At 42.7% G+C, this 25,118-nt stretch overlaps 1 protein-coding gene across 1 annotated transcript in view; it reads left to right on the top strand.

The window, feature by feature from the left end:
- The window catches only part of NOL10 (nucleolar protein 10), a 55,006-nt gene extending 33,363 nt beyond the window's left edge, over positions 1 to 21,643 (top strand). Inside the window, exons 14-21 of the mRNA XM_063125161.1 lie at positions 5,219 to 5,345; positions 8,791 to 8,870; positions 8,955 to 9,053; positions 11,014 to 11,103; positions 14,880 to 15,053; positions 16,432 to 16,679; positions 18,325 to 18,427; positions 20,887 to 21,643. Coding sequence (XP_062981231.1) covers positions 5,219 to 5,345; positions 8,791 to 8,870; positions 8,955 to 9,053; positions 11,014 to 11,103; positions 14,880 to 15,053; positions 16,432 to 16,679; positions 18,325 to 18,427; positions 20,887 to 21,006 — 1,041 coding nt within the window. The 3' untranslated portion in view covers positions 21,007 to 21,643. The remainder of the gene's footprint in view (positions 1 to 5,218; positions 5,346 to 8,790; positions 8,871 to 8,954; positions 9,054 to 11,013; positions 11,104 to 14,879; positions 15,054 to 16,431; positions 16,680 to 18,324; positions 18,428 to 20,886) is intronic.
- Positions 21,644 to 25,118: the final 3,475 nt, after the last annotated feature.

Genomic DNA, 25,118 nt, shown 5'->3' with positions numbered 1-25,118 from the left:
CCAATCCCATCATCCCCGGATTTTTGGGGAATTTATGAAAGTCGGACACCCCAGTATCTGCAGACAGCTCAATGGGCCCATTTCAAAGGAAATGTCAGCATGCCATGAATTGGGGAGTAGAGATAAACCTAAATATGAATCTTCTTCCACACTTGAAAAATTGATTTGGAACTTGAGCACAGGAAGGACTTCTCCCCTGAGTCAAAGCAAGACACACAAAAACCATCCCTGCGAGGTGGGCAGGGGAGGAGGGAGGGAAGGCAGGCAGGCAGCAGACATTTCTGGAGGCACAAGGAAGTGAGCCAAGGATAGTTTCAAAGCCAGTAATGCATATAAAATGGAATAAATAAATTAATAAATAAATAAACAAAGGAGGGGTGGAATTAAAAGCAGCAGTGTTGCTGAATAAACAACAAGAAGAATTTTTTTTAAAAGGCTATATCTGTCTTTTACCAGTAAGAGGGGAGTGGACGTGCCCAAGAGGAGGGGGAATCATCTGCCAATTTGACTGGTCCTGTCTAGGTACAAGTCTTTAAGAAGCAAACGATCACTTCAACTCATGATAGGCATTCTCTGATTTACCTTTGGAGGGCTCTGATGGCCCTCCAAGGACAGGAGAGTGCACAGGGCACGTCCATGCCCTAGGGGAGCTCATCCCCTTGCACCACATCTATTCAGTTGTTCCCCAAAGTTAGGGTGGGTAGCAGTGCTGTGTTTTTTCTATCTCTTATTATTGGCTTAGTATATGATTTCACAGGTTGTGTTTGTGCATTTGGTGGGGCTGCTGTTTTAAAAAACACTGGGAAAAGTCCGTTCAGACTAAGAAAGAGAAGTTCCCAGAATCCCAAGTTACCTGTTTTGCCTATCCCCTCCTCCAACTTTGGGATCATGTGATCATGACCGGGAGTTGACTCTGCCCCTCAGCCCTTCAAAAAAGGTACATTTTCCCGCTGTTTTACCCGATTTTTCCAAAAATTCTAGCAAGCGAACCGCACCACGCAGAGAGCTGAGAGTAGGCTCAAAATGACCCCCAGCCACGACTCTCTAAGCACAAGAAGTTTCAGAAAGATAGCTTAAAAAACAACACCGTTATCCCCTATTCTTTTCCGCAATGCAAACCTATGGGCGAAATTTTTCGAAATGGCGATCGGATCGGTCCGCGAAAAGAGAAGCGCTCTGCGTTTGGGCGCTTCTCTTCGCCGTGCTTCTATGGGTCCCCGGTCCGCTTCTACTCCGCCTCTGGGCAAGGCGGAGCAGGCCAATTCGCTTCTGATTCTCCGCTTCTAATCGGAGCGGAGCACATCCCTAATATGTATTTATCCATGGTGGGAGTTTTCTGTAGTGCTGATGGACTTGCCTGCTCTTGCACCTTATTTTTAACGATTCTGAAACTGCAGTCTTGCTTTGTAAATTCAACGCACCTCTGTGGACTATAGTTAGAAGAGAAAAGTAGGCTGTGCATCCTAAGAATCGCTGTTGAAAAGCTAAAGCTGAGCTCTCTTGTTGACAAAGCTAATACTAACTGTCCAATCTACGTTGAGGACAGAACATACTGTTCTGGAGAACCAGCGAAAACAGATCATCTGCATCTGAGTGCTTCTCATCCTCTGAGATGCAGACGTTTGAAGGATAACTCTAAATTGAGCTGCAGTCAGAGGGTTTCCTAATTGATGAAGAAAATAATAATTAAGAAATTAAGAAAGGGCTCTTCCACTCTTGTGGGAAAGGGACCGGAGAAATCTCCGGTGTTTCATTTTACGAACACCTCGCACAGCAACTAAAGAATGCAGAATGGCTACCCTTAGGCGGTTTTAGCAGGTGCTTTGAGCAGTACACAAGTAAGTGTATTTTTCCCGTTTTACTATGAATTGCAGAAAAAAACAAAAGCCCACTTAAGAGGCTGTCTCTAAAGCAGGGGTGGGCAACTTGTGGCCCTCAAGATGTTTTGCTTTATACCATTTGATATGCTGGCTGGGGCTGATGGGAATTGTAGGCCAAACCGTCTCTGGAGGGCCACAGGTTGCCCACTCTGCTCTAAAGGACAGCTCATTTGAGTGGTTAGGAATGTAAAGCCACCTTTAGCCTTCCTTCTATGTGGTTCTGGGGGAAGAAGGGTTCATAAGGTTCTTGAGTAGCAAGGGCACTGAGTAGGAAAGAGCCAGATAGGAATCCTTCTTTACTGCCTAGCGGACTTGCAGCCCAATGCAAGCTGGGCTGTAGTTGTATGAAGCATGTTAGAGTACCTTATTATTAACCCAGCCATGTACCGCGGACTGGCTTGACAAACCTCCTGGTTGTGCTGGCTAACCAGTACAGCAGAGACCAGGGTTGTCCACCACGTGGCACGTTGTGATGAGTGGCTGGTAGGCATTGCTGATTTCGTGTGTCAGACATTGCACAGGTCTATGCTAGGATTTTAAAGGCCATTGGGCAAACCTACCTGCTTTTTGTGTATGATGTGCATGTTAACATCCCGTATCCACTAGGGATGTGCATTGGAGTCACACGAAGCCCAAGCAGAATTGGGCCACCGCTTTGGTTCATGTGCTTCTTGAGGTGAAGAGGGCATCCCTCTGTACTAGAAACAAAGGTGAAGCCAGACAAAACGTTGTCACTGACTCATGTTTCAGAGATGCGGGAGATGCGAAGACTTTATGTATTACGTAAATAGCATTTTAAAATTTTATTTCTTTAAAATATTGATGGGGGAGGGAGTGCAGTTGAGTGACTGACAGATCCACCTTCTAATCCTAAGGCATGTTTTACAAGGGGCTCCAATCGCACTGATTTGGGGGAAGCATTGAGTTTCAATAAAATTCTCGCGGTCTTCCTTTTCTCTCAGTTGTATGGCACGGCAGCTTGGGAATAGGAAGTAAAGAGATTGGGGGCGCGTTCAGACGACACAATAGTCAACCCTGTGCTAATAGTCAACTCCACGGATGACTATTATCACGTGTTCTTGGGTACCCTCCTAAATAGTCATCTGTGGAGTTGACTATTAGCACAGGGTTAACTATTGCCCAACCTGTCTTCCCCACTAAATAGCGGCACTGGTTGCAATGAGAATCCCCCTTTGTTCTGAGTCGTACCCCCCCTGTCAGTACCTGGCAACACGCTCTCCTCCTGTTCCGATGGTGGGGTGACCCGGCACGAAGGGAGATTCTTATGGGAACCAGTGCCACATGGGATGATTGTGGTGCTCCCATGTTCTCTGGGACATGCATGTCCCATCCCTGGGTAGGGTGCCATGTGCACGTCGTGTCCCCGCTGCAGGAGAGATCCATTTCTGGCTTTTGGTATCGGCAGGGTGACCGCGCCATGCCGATATCCACAAATGGATGGCATGGCAGAAGGAGACGCTCGCCTGATGTTGTCAAGGACAGTGTCAGGCAAGCGTCCCCCCCTCTCTATCCATTTGGATATGGGGTTGGGGGGATGCTTCCATCCCCCCAACCCCATATTGAAATGGATAGCATGGCCTAGCGGAGGGTTATGCTCACCTGACACTGTCCTTACCTGCATTTTGTTGATTTTACAAATGTTGTTCTTTCCCTAGGATATTTTAGATATGACATGAAGGGCTTCTTCAAACAATGAAGAAGGTTGCCATAGTCTTAGTCATTATATTAAGAGCATATATATACAGCATAGCTCAAATACATTTCTCTCTCTCTCCCTCTCCCTCTCCCTCTCTCTCTCTTTTAATCAATCAACATAAGTATTTGGATAGCAGCCACTGTCTTTTGAAATTTCTTGTTTGTTTCCATCAAAATTATAATCACTGCTATAATCAAAAAGGAAGCAGGCCATCTAAAGTTCCATTTTGTAGGTGCTTTGGGTTGGAATACTTGCCATTATTTCCTGTTTCCTACCCCCCCCCCCAGGAGAGGGCTTTTGATGTTCACCTTGATTCACCATCTACAGTACAATTATTCAATTAATCTAGGCTCATTGGGTGTGACGGTGCTCATGATAGTGGGAGAGAGATCGATAACATCAGTGGAAAAGAGCTTAGCAGGTCTAAACTTTGCAGGAAATGGAAACCTGCATTTTGAGGTCCATCCGTAACGTCATATCTGGGGTCATAACTGGCACCCAAAGGGAGGTATAAATCTATAAAACATTTTCCACTTAGCATGTGCCATTTCATATTCCCATGAATTCTTGTGTAATAAAAAGGTTGATCCTGGTGTTCCACTCTGCCCCCTTCCCAGTATTTGCATGTTTTAATTTGATGGTATGTCATGCTATAGAAGGCAGGGATGGGGAATCTTTTCCAACCTGAGGGACAAATTCAGTTTTGGGAAAGCTGTCAGAGGCCTCATTCCAGTGTGGGTGGGGCACACTGGAATGAGGCTTCTGATAGCTTTTCAGAGGGTGGGGCCCAAAATGCCAGTATTTTAGTTTAAAGCTCTTACTACCAGTAACTAAGCCTTGGGTGAGGCATTTCGGAGTTTTAGAATGAGGTGATGCGGATGGGTAAAAGCCAGGAAACTACCGACCAGTGGGCAGTTAGAAGCAGGGGGCAAAGCCACCTGGGGAATCGCAGAAGGACCAGATTTGGCCTGCAGGGCTGAGGTTCCCTACCCCTGATACAAGGGCACATCCCAATTAAAGTGAATGGGTCAAAATAAAACATTGCATTTCCAAGGCATTGAGGATCGATTCTAACCCCAGCATAGTGAAAATGTACATTTAACACCACAGTATGTTGATATAGCAGTTGAGGAGGCATACGCTGCTTAGTATTTTATTTGTTTATTCGTACTTTCAGAAAAATATTGAGAGGAACAAAAAAAAAATGCATGAGGTGAATCCTTATAAGTGAATCCTCATATTTATAACATTTGGGTCATTACAGACTCAAGATATCATTTCTTTATAGTTTTAACATTTCTCTAGGCTGTCATTACATGTGAACCAGGCCTTTGTTGTAACTGAATACCTACCCATATTATTTGCATTTAAGTTGCAGTTCCCCAAATAATACTCATTTAGCAGTTTATCTGTACTATATCTGTACTGTTCAAACTTACACGCTCCATCTTAACAGGACTTGTACCAGGCAGACATTTGGCTTAATCATCTAGCTCTCTTTTGGTCTGCCAAGTTACAAGTGAAATGTTCTGATCAAAGTAATAATAAGTTACTATGACAACAGCTGCTGGACTTTCACAGAAATAGTGATCTGTTATGTCTAACTTTAATACATTGACAGGTTTTAGGCCCTGCTCCAAAATGGTGCTCATTTCTTGATAATTTGACGGAAGAGCTGGAGGAGAACCCAGAGACAACTGTGTATGATGACTATAAGTTCGTAACAAGAAAAGACCTTGAAAACTTAGGTAAATTGTGATTACTTTGACTAATGTAAGAGATTTATTTATTTATTTCCTTTGGTTCCTTTCTCAGCGATTCACTTTGTTTATTTACTGCTTCGGTGCACTTTACAAAGGAGCAATGCAATGTAGTTGCTCAAAGTCTGTCCCAACTCATTCAGCTGGTTCACGATAAGCCACCCTGCAAATAAGCCATGGTGGGTAGGTTGTTCACTCGGTAACCCACATTACTCCCCAAAGACAATCAGGCTCTCTGTGGCTTGCCATGGCTTGTTCCCCCCTTAGCCTTTGCACTTGCTCCCAGCATAGCCTCAGCAGCCTACTCCACTATTTTATTTTCACCTTTGGGAAGATTTGCGCATATTTAAAATTACTTTTGGCACCTCTGGGGAGGTTTGTACAAATTTGCTGAAGTAAATTAGTTGCTGTAAATTTGCATAGATTTCCCTGAAAGCAAAACAACAACCCCCCTCTAACCATGCACAAATCTCCCCAAAGGTAAAATAATAGTAATAATAATAGCGTTAAATATGTACAAATAAAGAAAGAATGTTGTCAAGAGAAACGCAGAAGTGGCATTGGTAATTTCCAAGAAAATTGACAAGGTGAATGTACTACTGCAGGCTGCACATAGTGACAGGCAAATCCACGCACTTTCAAAAGATGGGGGGAAATAATTTAAAAATTGCGAACACATCTGTGTACTTCTGAAGCACCAAGAATGCCAAGAAGCTACTGACAAGCTACGCTGCTGGATTCGCACATCCTGACACCCTGAGAACAAGCCAACAACATGCCATGAGTTCTCAGAGTGGCTTGTGCATGGTTAACAAACCATGCTGAGGAAACTGCGTGCCACCCTGAAGCAAACAAGAGGGATGCCCCACTGTGGTTTGCTGTGTTGTGTGAACCAGGTCATTGTATAAACTTCCAGTTCTGACATTGCCATTTTTCCAGTCATTATAAGGAACCTCACCTTCCTGTCTTGATCCATTTTCAAGGAAGTTTTATATACGTTGGTTCACCCCACTTAATGGCTACAATTCAAAGAATCTTTATCAATGTACATAGTTAGAGATTTCCTTTGGCATTTTTGCAGGAGCTGTTCTATCTGCTGAAGGGAGAGGCCCATGCTTAGTGTCAGAGTTGCTTGTTTCTTTGGCAATATGAGCCTTTGTCCTCTGTCAGCAATTTGGGAATATAAAAACTCCACTGCCTTACGGGTGAATACTCAGAAAGACCATAAATACATACTAGTATAATGTGGCAAAAGGAGACCAGATAAGCATGTGAAGGTATCATGCTTTGGCATACCGAACTGAAGCAGTTTCATACTTGTGAGAAATCTAGTTCTTCATAGTCCGTTTGTTTCTTGGATTTTAAATCTTACCCATACTTCACAAAAGTGAAAAAAAATGTCATGATACTGTTCTGAAGATAGAATAGCATTCTTACTTACCTCATAGATGGGCAACTGAGGCGTAAACCATTTCCTTCCGTCTTGACAGGAAGTCTGTAATGGGACCCAGAATAGATCCTAGATTCAAAACCCAAGTTTATAGTGATACAGCATCGCCTGACTATTTTTCTGTGGCTGGGAAGTTATTTCTTCAGACAGTCCCATTCATTTTATTCCTCATATCATTCATTATATACTGATATGAGGGGGGCAGGGACCTATGAAGAAAGCCCCTCTGTATTGAAAGATCCACTGGAAGAGCGCAGCATTACTGTGTGTGCATTTCATTTAAAGATGTCAATTTTGTTTTATCGAAGAGAGAAGGATGTACACCTTCAAAAGAGTCACTACAATTCTGGAAGGATGTATAATTAGGCAGTTTAGTTGGTCCCTGTGGGGCGGGGTGTACACTTGTGAGTATTATTTGTTGGATATGATTGCGTGATCACTTAGTGTTAGTTATATAATTTGTAAGTTATGTATTTTATAGTTTATATGAAAATTCAATAAATATTTTTTTTTTAAAAAAAAGATGTATCATCCCACCCAGTGGAGGCTGGTGGTTCCAATGTCAGTGAGGCTGTGAATCTGCTTTGAGCTTCTGTGAGAATTCGAAAGGAGCTATCCATGGTACCGGACCTATTTGGGGGCTTGGGTTCAGCACTTTGGATAGCTCCTTCATACTTCTGCTTGGTTCTGACTGAAACCCAGAGCTGATTCACAGCCTCCACTGATGCCATATCCTCTCTTGTGGGCTCTGTCAACTAAGAGCAGACTGCACAGCTGGTAGGCAATGGTGGCTTTGCTGTCCCCACCGAAGTGATGTCCCCCGGCAGAGCTTTTAACCTCCCCCCAATGCCCGGGTAGACGCGTACACGCGCACACAAGACACCATTTTTGTCTATTTTTTATTATTGACCTTTACACTCCGCCTTATCTACTAAAAAGCCATCAAAGTGGTGTTTAACCATTTCAAAAAAACAAAACCTTAACACGATAAAGCAAGAACGTTAAACCAGTAAACAAAAAACGTGAACATTACATGTCTTAAAAGGCTAAATTTAAAAGATGCCTCTTCACACCTTTCTAAAAGCAGTGATGGTGGGGGCAATTGTAATTCTAGGTTTGGACAGGGTTTTGTCCCCAAACTCTCTGGCTTACTTTCCGCTGTAATAGGGAATTAGCTCCGTTAACTTGTACAGCAGAAAGTTGCAGGCTACACTGGTGAGGAGGCCTCATCTCATGGCTTGGCTTTTCCTTTTGCCCCCACTGAGAAGGAGACAGGCCTTACCTTCCTCCTTTGCTTCCCTCCAGCTGTTCCTCACTTCCTTATCTGCTGTAGAGGAACCTCTCCTTGCTTCCCTCCTTTTAGGCATAATAACAGGCGAGCCGTTTACACAGCTGCCTCCCACTGAAAGAGGGAGGCTGGCAGCAGTAGGCCTATGGAGAACTTTCTGCCTTTGCCCACTTCCTGGACAGGACAGTGGAGTGGGGGCAAAGCACACAGGATTCCTCATATCTTTCTTCTGTTTACAAAGCTGTGTTAAGCTAACAAGGAATTTTATGTGACCCTTGTTAATTGTTCACACACAGGGACATGTAACAAGTTTATGTATTTTCTCTACACTCCTGTTGGAAAAGTGCTCAGTGCGGAGGGGCCTAGGCTGGCTGTAGGAGACTTTCCCAGCCTGAGCAGAGGGGAAATGGGTGTGCTGTACATGCCATAAAGTGTAAATAAATTACAAAGTGTCTGTCCTGCACACCAGTTTCTGAACATGTGTAAAGCATGCAAAATAGACACTTGCACAACATTTGCACATGATAGAGTATGTACAAAGTATACCAGTCCTCCCTCCACATACGCATGCATATCAGTGTAGAAAAATTGTCTTCTCCGAAGAAGCCTTACATTTATTTCCTGTACTTTATGAAACTATGTCCAGTTTTATTAATATGCTGGCCTGTGTGTGTTTCTCTTCTTCCCCTCACCAGGGATTGCTCATCTTATTGGATCACGACTTCTACGAGCATATATGCATGGCTTTTTCATGGACATACGACTGTATCACAAGGTAAAGTGGGGTAAATGGGATTGGTGAGATGTATGGTAACTTGTGAGTTCTTCCTTATTGATTGCATATGTTTTGTATTTACAGGTTAAAATGATGGTGAATCCTTTTGCCTATGAGGAATACCGAAGAGAGAAAATTAGGCAGAAGATAGAAGAAACACGTGCACAAAGAGTGCAACTAAAGGTAAAGGTTAAGCTTTTCAGGAAAGTGTCCATGAAGGCTCCATTAGGTCATGACAGATTCATTAAAAAAAAACCTGCTAGAACTTACTCTACCAAAGCTGTTCAATTGTGTGCTTTGAAGCTGTAAGGCTTTGTGATTAGGACATACAAATTGGGTTCAGACAACACGATAACCCATGTTGGTTTAAATAATCAACGGTTGGTTATTTAACCCACCATGGGTTATCGCGTTGCATGGAAGGAATTTTTTAACCAACGGTTGGTTATTTGTTCGAAATAACCAATGCAAATAACCAACGCTGTGCAGAGTTGGCTGTATGAACCACCATTGGTTATCATGTTGCGTGGAGGGCACTGTTGGTTATTTCATCAGCTGCAGAGTTGCAAAGGAAGAACAGTCAAAGCAGTGGTTGCCACTCTAGTCCAACTGGCAGGATACATTTTCAGAAGCAATGGGTGATGGGATACTAGCGGGAGGACTGAGGGGGGGAGAGAGAGCGGGGCGGTGAGTAAGTCAACTTAGTGTGGACTAACAGTCCACTTAGTGTGGATCCTAATCCACACCACGATTGATTATTATGATGTTGTCTGGGGAGTAGCCACTAGATAAACAACTGTTGAGTTGATTATTACCCCACCATTGACTGTCGTGTTGTCTGAACGCAGCCACAGTCAGCAGCCTGAATCTTACTTTATCTCATGTAGGCGGAGCATATGTAACTAGGTTACAAAGCAGTTAAGAAAAACACCTTAATAAGGACTTGAAACATTCTCCTATGCAATGTGACCACCCTGAAGCTTAGACCTCATGTTTTGCTGGCAGTGTGGGTACCACTGCTATGCAGTCCCTTTCCCAGGCTACTAGCATAGCATGACAAGATCTAAGCCACGTGAGAAGAACCCAAGCTGCAGCTCCTTTCCACAGAAAACTTTTGTCATGTCTAGCCCTGCTCCCCCTGCTTTAGGAGAAGATGTTTTAGGTAATCAATCAGAATCAGACTTTGACGTAGAGGAGTCAGCGCCAGACACAGACCAGCCTGTACCAGTGGGGGAGAAAGCTCTCACAGGCTCTTCACCAGGTGGGAGTGAACCCTCTCCAGAGCTTATCTCCTCAAGGACAAATCCTACACACTCAGTGGGAAGTGATCTTTCTTCCAGAGAAGAGCACCCCGACAGGCTGGCTGATGCTAGGGTGCACCGCAGGCTAAAACACACAGAGCAAAAGGAAGGTGTGAGAAAGCCGGCCCAGCTTGCATTGCACCAGAAACTACCTCCGAACCAGCCTCTCTGAAGTAACGGGCTTTGGGAAAAGGCTTTCTGTTCTCCCTTGATAGGACAATTGCCTTGCATAGTTTTGCCTAGGGGGAAGTTTCCGAGAGATTAGACTCTCTTCAGATGGGAAGAGATGTTTATTGCTTAATAAAAACTTTATGGATTACTTAGCAGGCCTCGTCATTTGTCTCCCATTGAAAGCAGAAGTTTCCTGAGAAACACGACAACCTTGCTGTGGGTTTTTTCTTCCCCTTTGGCTTGGGGCTTCTTAAGATATCAGGGCAATGCAGGAAAGGCATCTGGGAAATCTGGATTTTAACTAGCTGAAAGGTTTTTAAAAAATATGTGTCAGCACAGTTGTTGGGTTGGATCCAGAACTAGGCTGGGAGAAACAAATTCCCCTGCCCCATCTTTCCACCGTAAGCTCCTCCAGTCCCCTGAAAAGGCTACACAGAAGGTGGGGAGCCCTTGCTGAATGGATTGAGCTGTGGTACAAGAGGGGGGTCCCTGAAAATCGGGTTGAGGCACTTCTATGAGTGTAGCCCTTCCATCTATGGAAGGCAGATCTTGGATCAACCCACGGTTTGCACTATGTCCTGTCCGCTTCATTAGAAGATGTGCTTGAGCATGCAAGGTTCTATGCAGAAAATACAAGATAAAAGAGGTCCATGCTTCTTTTCATTCACTAGAAACTTCCCAAGGTTAATAAAGAGCTTGCACTGAAGTTGATTGAAGAAGGAGAAGAAGAACCACTAAATGCAAGGAAAAAGAAACAAAAGGTAGGACGTTTTTCCCTGTTTCTGCTATTAATTTTGTACAGTACTAAAACTGGGAGTGGCATCAGGTATTAGATCCTCACAGTGAATCCATGCTGGAGTTTTGAGGATGAGTGTGTTTCGGGATGTGTGTGTGCAGAGCACGTGCCTTACAGAAGGTCTCCAGTTCAACCTCTGTCATCTCCAGTTGCAGGACCTCTGCCAGCAAGGCTAGAAAAGCCACCCGCCCCAGGCCTTGCAGAGCCAGCCAGTGTAGACAATACTGTGACAGATAGGCAAATAGTTTGACCTGGTATAAAGGAGATTCATTTGCTCACCTGACTTCTGTTTACCTTTTTAAAAATCCATTAGCACTTGGATAGCACTGTTTTCATATAATACTTCATGTAAGCCTGTGTGTGTACTATATTTCTGATCACAGCCTTTGTGTGTTTCTAAATGTGTTGAAGGATCACTTGATTTTGTGTAGTTGGGGAAAGGAACAAGAGACAGAGCGAGCGAGAGCACATCCCACTTTATTTATTTATTTAAAACATTTGTATCCCGCCCTATATCATTAAGATCTCAGGGCAGCATACTTCTATAGAGAAGTTACGTTAGAATTAATAGTGATCAGGACTGACTCAAACTGTCAGATGTGACTTCTACTAAAAGTTTGGACAATTTAACTGCAATATGCAGGGGATGATGCATTTTGAACTTGACCTTAAATTTATCTCAGTTTTACTGTAAATGACATTATGGCAGCAACTTCTGACTGTTTCCCTCATGGGCCATAAAGCAGCTGGCGTTGGTAATATTCTTGTTCGTTATTTTTTCTGCATATTTTTAGACCTACCATTACTGCTCAAAAGAATTTTCCTTTCTGGGCAGCTGTACAAACAAGTTGTTGAACCAGATCGATTCCCAGGTGTTAGTACTTTTCCAGCGGCAGCAGTCTAATGGCATTCTTCTCACTGCTAAAAAGTGAACGTTTACTCCACAGCTCATTAAAAGTATCCTAATCTTAATTAAACTTGTAACTTACTTTATAAAGGTGAAGCTGCCTCGTTTGTTGCCGTTTGTAATGTTGCAGTTTGTAAGTGAGCTGAGCCTGATTTGCCCACACCCTTCCAAAGTTCCCATGCTAGCCCGGCTTAATTTAATGGTGGCTGTGACTAATACACACCGCTCCAAACTTTCTAGCAATGTCTGTATAATGGTTCACATGTGCGCATTACCAGGCACCAAGTGGGCATTTACCCCCAGTTTGTTTGTTTATTTCCAATATTTGTACGCTGCCTTTCAGGGCAAACCCTCCCAGGGCAACTTATATTAGAATCATGCTATCAGTAAAACCACAATATTAAAATACAACATTACTGACCTTAAAACAGCAGCGGCTAAACCAATACAGAGCACATATACCTTCGACGTCAGTAGTGTTGGGGGTGTACCTAACATCCCTAGGGATGGAATTCCACAAGGATAGGGCCGCTACAGAAAAGTGACTTTAATCACATCTCAAAGGAATCTATGGCTGTGCCTACACCAGCCCTATAGTCCGGGCTGGTCACAGCCAAGTTGCTATGCATCCATATGATGCACAGTGGCTCCCAGGTTCAGGAAGGGGGAGGGACAGGGACGGGTTTTCCCAGGGATAAAGAAACCCTGGGGAAAACCATTCTTCCTGCAGCCTCGGGACTGTCCTGAGACCGCGGGAGGCGTGGGAGCCCATCCCACCTTGTGCCATGCTTACTCGCGAGAAATGGGCATGGAGCTGCTCTGTGCCCGCACAGCAATTTCACCACCCCTGGGATGGCAGGGAGGGGGTTTGGGGGCGGTTTCGGGTGTTGTTGTTGTTTTAAAAAAACTACTCACATTTTTTTTTGCTTTGCTTTTGCCTGACCGACCCAGTGCTCCCCTCCCCCCAAAATGGCACCCACACCATCCCTGTATGTGGTGCGGGTGTGTGGATCCAGGGGGAGGATCTCGGAACCAGGAAATCCTGAGATCCTCCCCGCTCCCTCCCAGAAGGCCGGGAGGTGTAGAAAAGGCCTGTAAAGGCTGCCAGAACTAAGTCTGTGAACCCTACAAAGCTAGTCATTTTCCAGCTACACATTTTAACAGTTTGGACAGTATCCAACGCTGCCTGGGATCCACCAGTAGCACAACGGGAAGCTAGCGGATCCTGAAGCAAACAGAATCAAGTGGAAACTCTTGTTTCTGGAGGTGGGCAGGTCGGCGGAGCTTGCAGAAGGGAACTCTGTCCTATCTCAGAAAGAAGCATTTCCATGGTTGCTTCAGGAAGCATTATCTTCCTGTTGCACTAACGGTGGGTCTCACCGGCTCAACAGAAACAGCAGGAGCTCAGCAGCAGTGTTGGATACTGCACGCTGTTTTATTTTGAAATGGATCTAAAGCATTGGCTGCTTCTGCTCCCACTGGAAACCTGCAGACTGCTTTTGAAAAGCTGCTTATTGCTCAAGAGCGTGAGAGGCGTTGATTAACATTTTAAAACATCATTGATGCATTGGAGGTAGTCTCTTGCCAAATGGCTCAGCAATTTAAAAAGCAGCACTACATTTTACTGCTGGGTTGGTGCTGGGAAGTTCTTGCTGTTAGGGAAAGCACTCTAATACCTGTGGTTCCCCTCTGGATCATGTTCAGTTGGTAGAGTTAGTTTGTACTGCTGTGTAACCATACTTCGTTTTGCAGTATTACTGCATGTTCATGTTTTGTGTTACCTGTTTTGAATTTAAAAAATTATCAGATAAAGCAAGGTGAATAGTTACAGTGGGCTAGATCTATTTTCCATACCATGTGTCAAGTTGCCATTCCATTTTAATAATAGTCAAATCGTAGACAAGTCTGGGGAAAAAAAGATTTCACATTCCTAGTCACAAGCTCCAAATTAGACAGCCAGAATATTTCCAGCCCTTCCCAGAGTTTGGCTCTCTGGTAGCTGAAAAGTATTTAGGTTAATGCTGTTGGTGAGTCATACTGGGTCTCAATTTGTGTCCATCCACTATTATTTCAGGGCAGGCGGGTGTGTGTGTGCAGTTTGCCTTGAACTGTATGCTATATATAATCTGCAAGTAACACTGACCTTCTTCTGCTCTGGTACAATAGTTTACGGTTGTGTTCTGGTGTCACACTAAACCATAAGCCATAGTTCATTATGATGAGAACAAGCTACAGCAAGCATCAGGCCCTCTCTTCCAGTACAGCTGCAAGAATATTCAATATTTGCTTCTGTTTTCCATTAATCCCAATTTAACATTGTGCCCAAGCCTAAATTGTGGTTTTAAAATTAACTATGGTTTGTCATAAGCCAGTTTCATAACTGATGGTTTGAAATTGGCTTGTTTCAAACTATGGTTTAGGATTAATTGCAGTTTGCTGGGTTGAAACAAGCCAACGGCCAGCTGCGATTGATCTAAAATGGATGGATAAGCTTCCGAACTCTTCCACAATGCTGAAGGAAGAGGGGGGATGGCAGGCCTGAGTGTCACTGCAGCTCGTTCTGGTCACACAAAACAATGGCTTAGCACAATGTGCAAGCTCTCCCTGTGGGCATTTACATTTGAACATTTATCTCTGAATAAGACAAATATTTGATGTTTATGAAACATACTAAATACATGAAGAACAGATGATGTTTTGGTGAAGAAAATTTCTTTATTTCATGAAATGCCCTCTTTCTTCACAAAATCTCTGGAGACACGTTTATTTAAAATGTTTTAAACTTTGCATCCTGCTTTCAACTTGGTTTCTGTGTTTCTCCCCCCACCCCCCAGAAAATGCCGAGCATTCTTAGCGATGATCGCTTCAAAGTCATGTTTGAGAACCCAGATTTCCAGGTGGATGAGAAGAGTGAAGAGTTCAGGCTGCTTAATCCACTCGTCTCTAAGATAAGTGAGAAAAGAAAGAAGAAATTAAAGATGTTAGAGCTTCAAGAAACACTGGGAGAGGTAAATTTGTGAGATTGTCTTTTATTCTCTAATACCTCTTTACAAGAACATGATGATGATCCACTTGCATCATGGGCCGAGGATTCAGTAGACATAGTAGAGCCCCCGTTTCCTCATTCTACACACACACAGACCTCTTGCCTGTACTTACGCACACAACTATGCATTGGGGAAGTAGAGTCTCTGTGTGCCTCCCATAAGCCAGTATGGACACCTGTGGGAAGTCTGAGGGGCATTTTTGTCCCCCGAATACAACCCTCTCACGTGCCACAGAGAGAGTTGCGGGGGGTGGGGGTGTAATTTTTTAAAAAATTGCCAGTTTACCACCAAAAGTCAGCAGCTCAATAGTGCTAAAAGAGCTACATTTAGCTTGCTATCAAGCTAAATTTGATGACTGAAGTACTTTGTAATAATGAACACTTCAGGTAGTTACACCATTTATGGTCCCCTTGTCGCCATATTGAAAATCTGAAAAATCATAGATGTGCACTCTTGAAGAAAAAAGAAAGGAAAAGATGTGTAATTGGCTGTGGTGGCCTGGGCTTTAGAATTGGTATTGGGATGGACAGGTGGACCCTCAATTCCATGACTTCTAAATTCAAGAAGAATGGCCAGGATAGTGTGTAGGGAGAAAAAGCCACAAGAACGATGTGACGCCTTTCAAAGCGTGTCCACAGCCTAGTAGTAAAAAGATCAGCTTTCTTTGCATAAGCTTATTCCCAAGCATCACTAGCAGGTAACAGGGCTGGGGAAGACACCCACTGAAGGCCTGCAAAGAGCTGCTGCCAGTCAGAGTTCAACAGTGCAGGGCTCAACGGGCCGGTCATCTGACCTGGTACAAGGCAGCTTCTTATGAGCAGACAAGCAGATCAGTGTAAGTGTCATCTTAAGTGTTCACACTGTGGCAGTGTTTAAAGTGCTTCAGTAGTGCAAGGTATTTGAATAAGGCCAAACTAAGTCAAGGGTGTTGGGAATGCAGTGACAATTGACACAAGGGGGTTTTGTTTCTATGTTATTTGGGGTTGTTTTTACCCTCCTTATCTACTGCATAAAGGTTAAATCTAACTGACTGAATAGATTTTGTTTCTTGCCTTTATGAGAGTTTTGTTTTAATTTACCCCATTTAGAACTGTAGATGTAGTAGCGATGATGATGATGATATTTTTGGAAATATATTCTGTGCCCGTGTATCCTTCCCCACTCCTCCATCCCAGGTTGAACGTCTGTTAAAATCATAGCCCTCTCCAAAATAGTGCATCTGTCGATTGTCACGTACTCCTAATTGGGTAAATGGTTCTTCTGAGGCACATTAAGAGGTGTGTGGGTTTTTGGTGTTGTTGTTGTTGTTTTAAAAAAGGTTAACTATTTTTGCCTACAGGAAGAGGAGGAAGAACCAGAAGGAAAACCAAGTGATGCTGAAAGTTCTGAGACTTCAGATGATGAAAAAGGCTGGGTTGAAGAGGTCAGGAAACAGCGCAGACTTCTTCGCCAAGAGGAAAAAGTAAAACGGCAGGAAAGGTTCAAGGAGGATCAGCAAACAGTCCTGGAACCGAAGTTTTTTGAGATTAAAGCCGGGGAAGAATTTAGAAGCTTCAAGGACACCGCCAAAAGGCAAAAGTTAATGAAGTAAGACTAACACCTCTTATTTCATTCGCTAGGCTTGTAGTTAATTCCTCCCCTCCCCCCACCCCACAAGCGTGATTGATGTGTTGGTTGTTTCCATTGATTTCTTCTGGAAGCAGTTTGTTTTTACAGCCAGACGTGGTGAGGGGGAAGGGGGGAGTGTTTTCGCTCATCCCACATGCTTAACTCGCACAGAGGTGATGGCTGCGATTGAAGGAATTGTATGGTGCAGAACCTCAGGCCCGTGGGCCAACTCTGGCTTTCCTGGAATCCCAGTCTGGCTCTCCAGGGTTCCCCAGAAGGCCACACGCCCTTTCTCCTTATCACTGATTGTTTGGTAGTTTTGTGCAGTTCCCCCCCCCCCCCCAACCCATCCTAATGCCTCTCATAAAGCTTTGTTAGCGGAGGTGTGAAGAGGAAGAGATTGCTAAAGTTTCTATTATATTAGCAATTATGCATGTCTGGTAACGTGTCCCCCCCCCCCCAAATAGGTAAAAATAACCTTCAGTCAGGGGTAGGCAACATGGTGCCCTGAGGCACCATTCTTGGTGTCCACCAAGGTACCATTACCATATCCCACTTTTTTTATTATTATTAATGCATTTTCTTGTCAGAAGCTGGGACTGCTGTGAAATAGGTGTCTGTTTGTGGATTCGAAGGAGTTGTTTGATGTGTTGGGGCTTACGTTTGCCTTGTACTCAATCTTTGGGGCAGGTTACTTGTCTTTTGTCATGCCTCCCATGAGAGCTATTTGGTGAGAGTGCCCAGGAGAGTTTGTCAAATTGCCAAATGAGCCCACGACCCAAGAAAGTGGCCTACCCCTGACTTAAGGAGCAGCCATTTATCCATCGATAGAAATTTACTCATTCAAATCTTAGCTCCTTGTCCTAAAAGATAATGTGTCCAGGAAGAAATACTCAATGTCCTGGATTTGGAAATGCAGGATTGCACACTGAATTCAGGCTTCTTTACTCATATAGTTTGTATATGAGATTCTCTGTTAAGACATTGATGTAAAAGCTGCTTGGTGACAAGACATCCTCTTTCTAAGTTGTAAATATTAGAATTGTTGCAAATATTGAGGTATAAGCTAGGCTTGAAGCTGATTCACTTTACTGTTTTTGGTTTTTTCTCACCAAAAATTTGTTTTCCATTTTGTCCATAGGAAAGTTACTTTAGTAAAAGATACCCATTTTCATAGAATCATAGAATAGCAGAGTTGGAAGGGGCCTACAAGGCCATCGAGTCCAACCCCCTGCTCAATGCAGGGGGTTGTGTTACCTACTCATAAGAGATTAGAAATACAAGCCTTTTTTTCTTTTAAGTGTGTGGGATTTTTTTTTTACATGCATTCTGTGGAAATAGATCTTGAGCCTAAGTGGTGTGTGTGTGTGTGTGTGTGTGTGTGTGTGTGAGAGAGAGAGAGAGAGAGAGAGAGAGAGAGAACTTCTATTGGTGTGCATCAGTGTAATAACATTTAAATTGAAACTTTCATTAAAGGTTTCTAATAATTGTATTTGTCAGATCAGTAGATTGGCTTGTCTTTGCTCACTCACAAGTGGTTTATTGGGGGTTTCGTGTGTGTGCCGATGAAATGCTGACCAGCAAACTATAAGAAGCTGATTTTTCCTTCTCCTGACATCTGCAGGAAAACACTTGGAGATCGCTTGCAGCTTGAAGAGAGAGTTGGTGCACTCAGTGTAAATGATACCACTGTAGGAAGTAAACAAGTTAGCTTTAAATTGAAAAAGGTACGTTTAAACCTTAGATAAGTTAATATTATAGCATTAACATGGATTAAATGAGCCTCCTGGTGGCCTATTCCTCCCCCCACCCCAGCCCTCCAGCATACTACATTTGATTGTTTCTATGTGTTGGGCAAATTTCACAATTTGCATATTGTTTTACGTAATCTATTTGTCTGCTTTGAACCATGAGGAAGGGGCAACAAGGTATGCCAGGTGCTGAATCTCTGTCTAGATAGCTAGGAATGCTATTCAGCCATCTATCTTGGGGTGGGTGGGGTGTTTACACTGCATATTACCTTAGATCCAGCAAGGCTGTTCTGCATAGAGAGGTTGGGGAGGGGGCATCTCTTGTTTCTGCCAGTTCTCCCCCCTTCCTGCAGCCCCCTACCCCAGGCTGCATCAAACATTGCTCTGGCATGCCCCCAACCCACAAGGAGTCGCTTTTGGGCATCACACAGAGGGCTACAGGAGAAAGGAAGAGATGGCGGACTTTTTTCAAGTGAACTCAACTCACAGTCCTTATACTTCAAACCATAGTCTACCTTTCAGGCATGACTTCACACTAATGGGAGAAATCCACAAGAATTTCAAATGAGTTCAGATTTCTATAAACCTGACCTGTGGATTCTGCAGCGTATTGGTTTTTCCGGCTCATGTAGATTCTGTGGATGTGCGGACCAGTTTTTCACTTTGGGGAGGGTTTGTAGTAAATCACATTAGCGCAAATAAACATTAGCATTAATGTTTACTTGCACCAATGTGTTAATGCAAATTAGCACAAGTAGAATGAAATTCTGGTAAAAAAAAAAAAAGTTGATTCCACCAATGAGCAGATGATGAAAGACACCTGACAATCTGTGAAATACAGATGGAATGGATTTAACAAAATCTTTACAGCCCAACTTCACACCCCAAACAGTTGCCATTTCAAATAAATAAATAAAAGGTTTAATATTCCCCAGAAGCTGAATTCTAGACCCAATACAACATTTTACCTTTGACAAAATAATGTATTATAGTAATGAACTAATGCTCTAGCTACATCGTATGAAGGATTTTGGTGGCTAGCTTTTTTTTTGCATAACATGAATTAGGATTGCAAGATCCTTTAGGATTTTCATTGTAAATAAACGTAGTTGTGGGTGTTGGGGAGAGAAGAGCCATCTTCCTTTATAACTGAAAAACTAAGTTGATTTAATATATTCATACAATACATATTCCACACAAAGACACCCATACACACCCCATGAATAAGATTCCTTCTCCCATCTTGTACTTCAAAAGCATCCACCTTGCTGCTTTGTTATGGTTTTTGCTGGGCTGAATTTTACAGTGTGTGCCCTTGCATTTGGGGCTGTTTTAGAGTCAGAAACAGTTGAGGAGGAAGAATAATATTATTTACAATCCACAAAAACTTACAATATTTGGTGTATCCACGTGGGCATGTACCCTTATCCTATCATCAATTGCCAAGATAATGTGCAACGAAAGTGATGAAATGTATTCTCACTAGAGTACTAGTGATATCAGTAAGGCACACAATCAGATATAAGTATCCTTAATGTTTACATTGTCTGGTTGAGATGAAAGGGAACCTCTCCAAGTCCTTTCTCTGGACTACTGTTGACAACTGCACCCTGGCTATGAGAAGGAAATCGGGAGGGAGTGGAAATGTGGAGAAATATTTAAACAGTGTGTGCCTTATAGCGCAATCCTATTTGCAATATATGAGAATTTCAGTTCAGTTCGCGAATCTCTCGAAAACATCCTGTTTGTGATCCTGAAAAGGAATGCATTTTCTCCTAAAATGTTTGCAGATTCCTAAATCTGCCTTCAGAGTTGCAAAATGTGTACTTAAAAAATGCGCAGCTTTCTTAAAGTGCGCACATCATACATCTCCCCTGCTTCAGTCCAGGTGGAAAAATTGCGCAACTTTGGGAATTTGTGCAAATGTTAGAATAGTTTGCGCATCTTTTGCATTCGATACATGTTTGTTTTGTGTGATTTTCCTGCTTGGGCAAAAAGAGCACAAACACATGAGCACAAATTGAGGAGAGACGAGCAGCGAGTAGATCTTCGCAAGCTTGAATATTGCTTGTTCTCCCATCCCTAAGTCCTATACATGTCTGCTCAAGTAGGCCCCATTGTGTGCCGTGGGGCTTATTTCAGTTAAGCAGATATAGGGTTGCAGGCTTACTTTTATATTCTAGAAATAGCGTTTTGGACAGAAGCACAATTACCAGCATATTTATATGCTGAAGACAACTCTTACATTAGGTGCTCCAGATTTTAGGGGAAAACCCTATTATGTGCTGATTTGCATCTGCTTAGTAGATTGCTTCTTTCTTTTTGTTTTAATTTGGGTATAATAAAGTAATATTTCGTGTTATCCTCTGCTTATATAAGCATTGGTTTAGATGTTTAGATTGATTTAGATTTCTCATTTTCTTCTATTTTTACAGTCACAGCAACAGAAAAAACAGCAGGAAGCAGAAAAACAGCATCATCAAGAGAGGAAAAAACTCAGGCGTTCCGCTGGCCATCTCAGAAGTAAAAGGGGAAGAGGACGACCCTACCATTGATTGAACAATTTTTTACTTGGGGGACTTTGAGATGTACTCTCCTTTGTATAAATCATGGACACAGGTCAAGAGCTCTTCAAGTCCTGTTTGACAGAGCAGAACTGTCCATAGCATAATTGTGTTGTGGAAAAATACCCATGGAAAATCTCATGTTTGAACCAGAGATATTTATGTTTCTAAAGGAGAGGTGGCTGGTTATTGTGTAACCTTGTGTACGTTATAATCGAACCTTGCTACGAGAAATGGATGCTAGCTTTTTAAATTAAGTTTTTACAATGATGCACTGTTTCAAAAGACACCAGTTATCAAGTACTGGAACACTTTGATCTGCCACATCCCAAAATAAAACTATTAAAACAGTTTTGTCCTGCAATATAGTCATGGGCATGTAGCGTTAGGGAACCAAATGATTTGAGTATTGCCAACAAACACTTGCCTGAAGAATATCACGTAGAGCCAGAACTGACATCTAAGTGATCCTATTAATTCAAACTCTCATCTTCCACTACAGTTAATAAGTTTGTTTGTATCCTTAAACCTGGAAGGATATGAACAAACAAATGTAAGTGATGTAAACTGCCCAGAGAGCTTCAGCTATGGGGAGGTATATAAATTTAATAAATAAATAAATAAAATGTATTTGTGTGTGACATTATTACTATATAAAGATCTAAACAAGTGAGTCAGTACTAATAGTTTTCAGCATTATGCTAATGCTGGCTCTGATTTCGTGACATTTCACCTAATGTAACTGCTCCACTTTATTTCCATGATTAACAGATATTAGACACTTAGACAAGTCTTATATTCCCTTATCCAAGCATTAGCCATATCTTTAATGTGACTTTTCCAGCATAATCTTTAACTAGCTAAGGGTGAGTAAACATTTCTGTGATTGGCTACCTGAGTTTGGGAATAGGCGATTGTAGAGTTAAACCCACTTCCTTTATAGATGGGACAGTGTAAGTCTCTGCTGATTGTGTCTCTTTGGTAATGTAATCCTTGTCTCTTACCAGTAGATCAATATGGCAAAAACTGAACTGCTTGTTTTTCCTCCTAAACCTTCTCCTCATCTCTCATTCTCTCTTACTGTCAACGATGTCACGCTTACTCCGGTCAAGGAAACTCGTAGCCTTGGCTTTATATTTGATTCCTCGCTCTCCTTTATTCCTCATATCGAGGCAGTAGCTAAATCTTGTCGTTTCTTCCTGTATAATATTGCCAGGATTCGACCATTTTTGTCTGTCTCTTCTGCCAAGACTCTCGTTCACGCACTGGTTATCTCTCGGTTGGACTACTGCAACCTCCTCCTCTCTGGCCTCCCCTCATCTCACATCAGTCCGCTGGTCTCTGTCCACCACTCTGCCGCTAAGATCATCTTCCTGGCCCGCCGCTCTGACCATGTCACTCCGCTTCTGAAATCTCTTCATTGGCTCCCAATTCATTCCAGAATCCAATATAAACTTCTCCTGTTGACCTTCAAAGCTTTTCACGGTCTAGCTCCTGCCTATCTCTCCTCTCTCATCTCACACTATTGCCCCGCTCGTGCTCTTCGCTCCTCTGATGCCATGCTTCTTGCCTGCCCAAGGGTCTCTACTTCCCTTGCTCGGCTTCGCCCATTTTCCTCTGCTGCCCCTCATGCCTGGAATGCTCTTCCAGAACACCTGAGAACTACCAACTCAATCACAGCTTTTAAAACACAGCTAAAAACTTTTCTTTTCCCTATAGCTTTTAAACTTTGAGTTTGTTCTGACTCTATACTGTTAGCTTCACCCTTCCCGGTGCCTGTTTACACTTCCCTGCGCCTGTTTGCATTCTCTTTCCCTCCTTATTGTTTACTACAACTTTATTAGATTGTAAGCCTATGCGGCAGGGTCTTGCTATTTACTGTGTTATCTGTACAGCACCATGTACATCGATGGTGCTATATAAATAAATAATAATAATAATAATAATAGATGTCGATAAAGTGTAGTACAGGGGTCAGCGACATGGTGCCCACAGGCACTAATTTGCTCCCGGACACCTTTCTTGTCATGTTTCTCTTGGCGTTGAAAACTGTAGATTCAAGAGAATCATTGACTGTGTTGGGGCTCAACCCCCACTTCTGTCTTACAGAGTCTTTTGGGCAGGTTATTTGTCCGTTGTGTTCCCAAGACAGGTTTTCAAGTTGCTTGATGTGACCACAGTTCAAAGAGGTTTCTTACCCCTCATGTAGTACTTAGTGTTACAGAAATACAGGTATTGCTCCCACAGAAGAAAGGGACATCTGTTTAAATGTCAAAATGGCCACACCTTCCATCATTTTCTGTGGTAAGCGAGTAAATGTGCGCTACATAAACAACTATTGTGGAAAAGTTAAGGGAAATCATATGAGGTCCTTTCCAGAAAGGGAATTATTCCAAACTACTATAAGAAAAAATGTATTTTGATTTCACTACAAAAGAAGACCCATATGAAACACATGATCCCCCTAACATGTATGGTTTCAGTTAAAAAAATAATTAGCGGCCATTTTAAGGAAGTAAAAACCAATTAACTTTAAGGCTGTTCCTTTCCTTTGAAAAAGAAAGTGGCTTCTTCTCTCCCCCTGGGACTTCCTGGAATTAAAGGTCTTTGCATAGCCACCAATCATTGTCTATAGCAGCCTTCCCCAACATGGGGGATGCTAGGAGTTGGAGTCCTGTTCTACCTTTTTTGAAATTACCTCCGCCCTTCTCTGTACATAATTTTTTTGAGATTTCAGTGCTTTTCAGTCCATGTCTGAAGCATGTAGCAGAGCTGCTAGAAAAAGGGGCTTTAAAACTTACAATTTTCAAACTATTTCTGAAAAGTGGGGCACTAGGTTCAACTTTTTTCAGTGGCTGTCAACTTCTTGAATAGTATGTCTGCTGTGTCACTGAGATGTGGGATTAGGAATTCATGACTTCAGTCGTAACCATTTCACTCAAATTCTGCTGCTAAGGATGAACTGAGTGGGGGGCGTGCTTTGTCGTGGCTGTGGTTTTTCAACTGGCAGAATTTAAACACCTGACAGGCTGCCATGTAGAAAGTGGAGTACACCCATTTCCAGTTGCTCTAGAGGGCAGGACTAGAGCTAATAATGGGAAATTGTAAGGAAGCAGGTTCTGGCTAAACGTTTGGAGAAACTTCATAATGGTAAGTGCTGTTGGACAATGAAAGAAACTATCTCTGGAGGTGGTGCGTTCTTCACTGAAGGTATTTAAAGAGAGGCTAGATGTCCATCTGTCAGAGAAAGATCCTTGCACTGAGCAGGGGTTTGGAATAGATAACCTCCAAGAACTCTCCAAATCTAAAATTTTATTATTCTAATGGTTCCAGTTATTTTCATATTGTACTAGTGAACATGAGAAGTAATAGGGAGTCTGAGTAGCAGTGACTAGGAACAGGAGAGTATACAAAGATGTCTTACCTCTTGGCTGCTATTACTAGGTATTCAAGCAGAGACTGGGCAGCCATCTTTCAGGGATGCGTCAAACTGGATTCCTGCAATGAGCAGGGGATTGGATTCAACAGCCTAAATGCCCCCTTCGAATCTTTTGATGCAACCCTCATACAGTGACCTCTGGATTCTAAGCAGGAACTATTTCCACATCTTTCATAATGCCCCCCTTTGCCCCCACAACTATGTGAACTTAGAAACATTTTAACAACAACAACAACAAAAAAGCTGAAATTGTTCAGGACTTCATAGAAGCATTAACTATTCCATCGTCCTAAGATTGTTTAGTCACATCTCTGTTGATTTTTGGACCCTGGTAACGAAAATTCTACAGATCAAAGTTAAGCAAGCACTGTTCTTTGAGACCAAAGTTTTTGCAGGACAGTTCAAACTAGACCACTTATTTTGCTTGGCAACAATCTTTTAAAACTCACAGTTCTCAAAAGTGACAGTGATATTTCATTTTTATTTTAAGCATTAGCATGAAGACGTCTTTAAAAAAAAAAGTGTTTCAACGAGACTATAATCAGAAAAAAATGTGGAGGTGGGGGAATACACACAGTAGAAATTAGAACTATCACTAAAGTATATCCTGTCTACCAGGTCACATGGCAGAAGTTTTAATGCCAGTCAACCCATTAGAAGAATG

The sequence above is a fragment of the Elgaria multicarinata genome, chromosome 4 (assembly GCF_023053635.1).
Source record: "Elgaria multicarinata webbii isolate HBS135686 ecotype San Diego chromosome 4, rElgMul1.1.pri, whole genome shotgun sequence".
Taxonomy (NCBI): domain Eukaryota; kingdom Metazoa; phylum Chordata; class Lepidosauria; order Squamata; family Anguidae; genus Elgaria; species Elgaria multicarinata.
The sequence above is the reverse complement of the archived record's forward strand: the minus strand, read 5'-3'. Positions and strand labels throughout refer to the sequence as shown.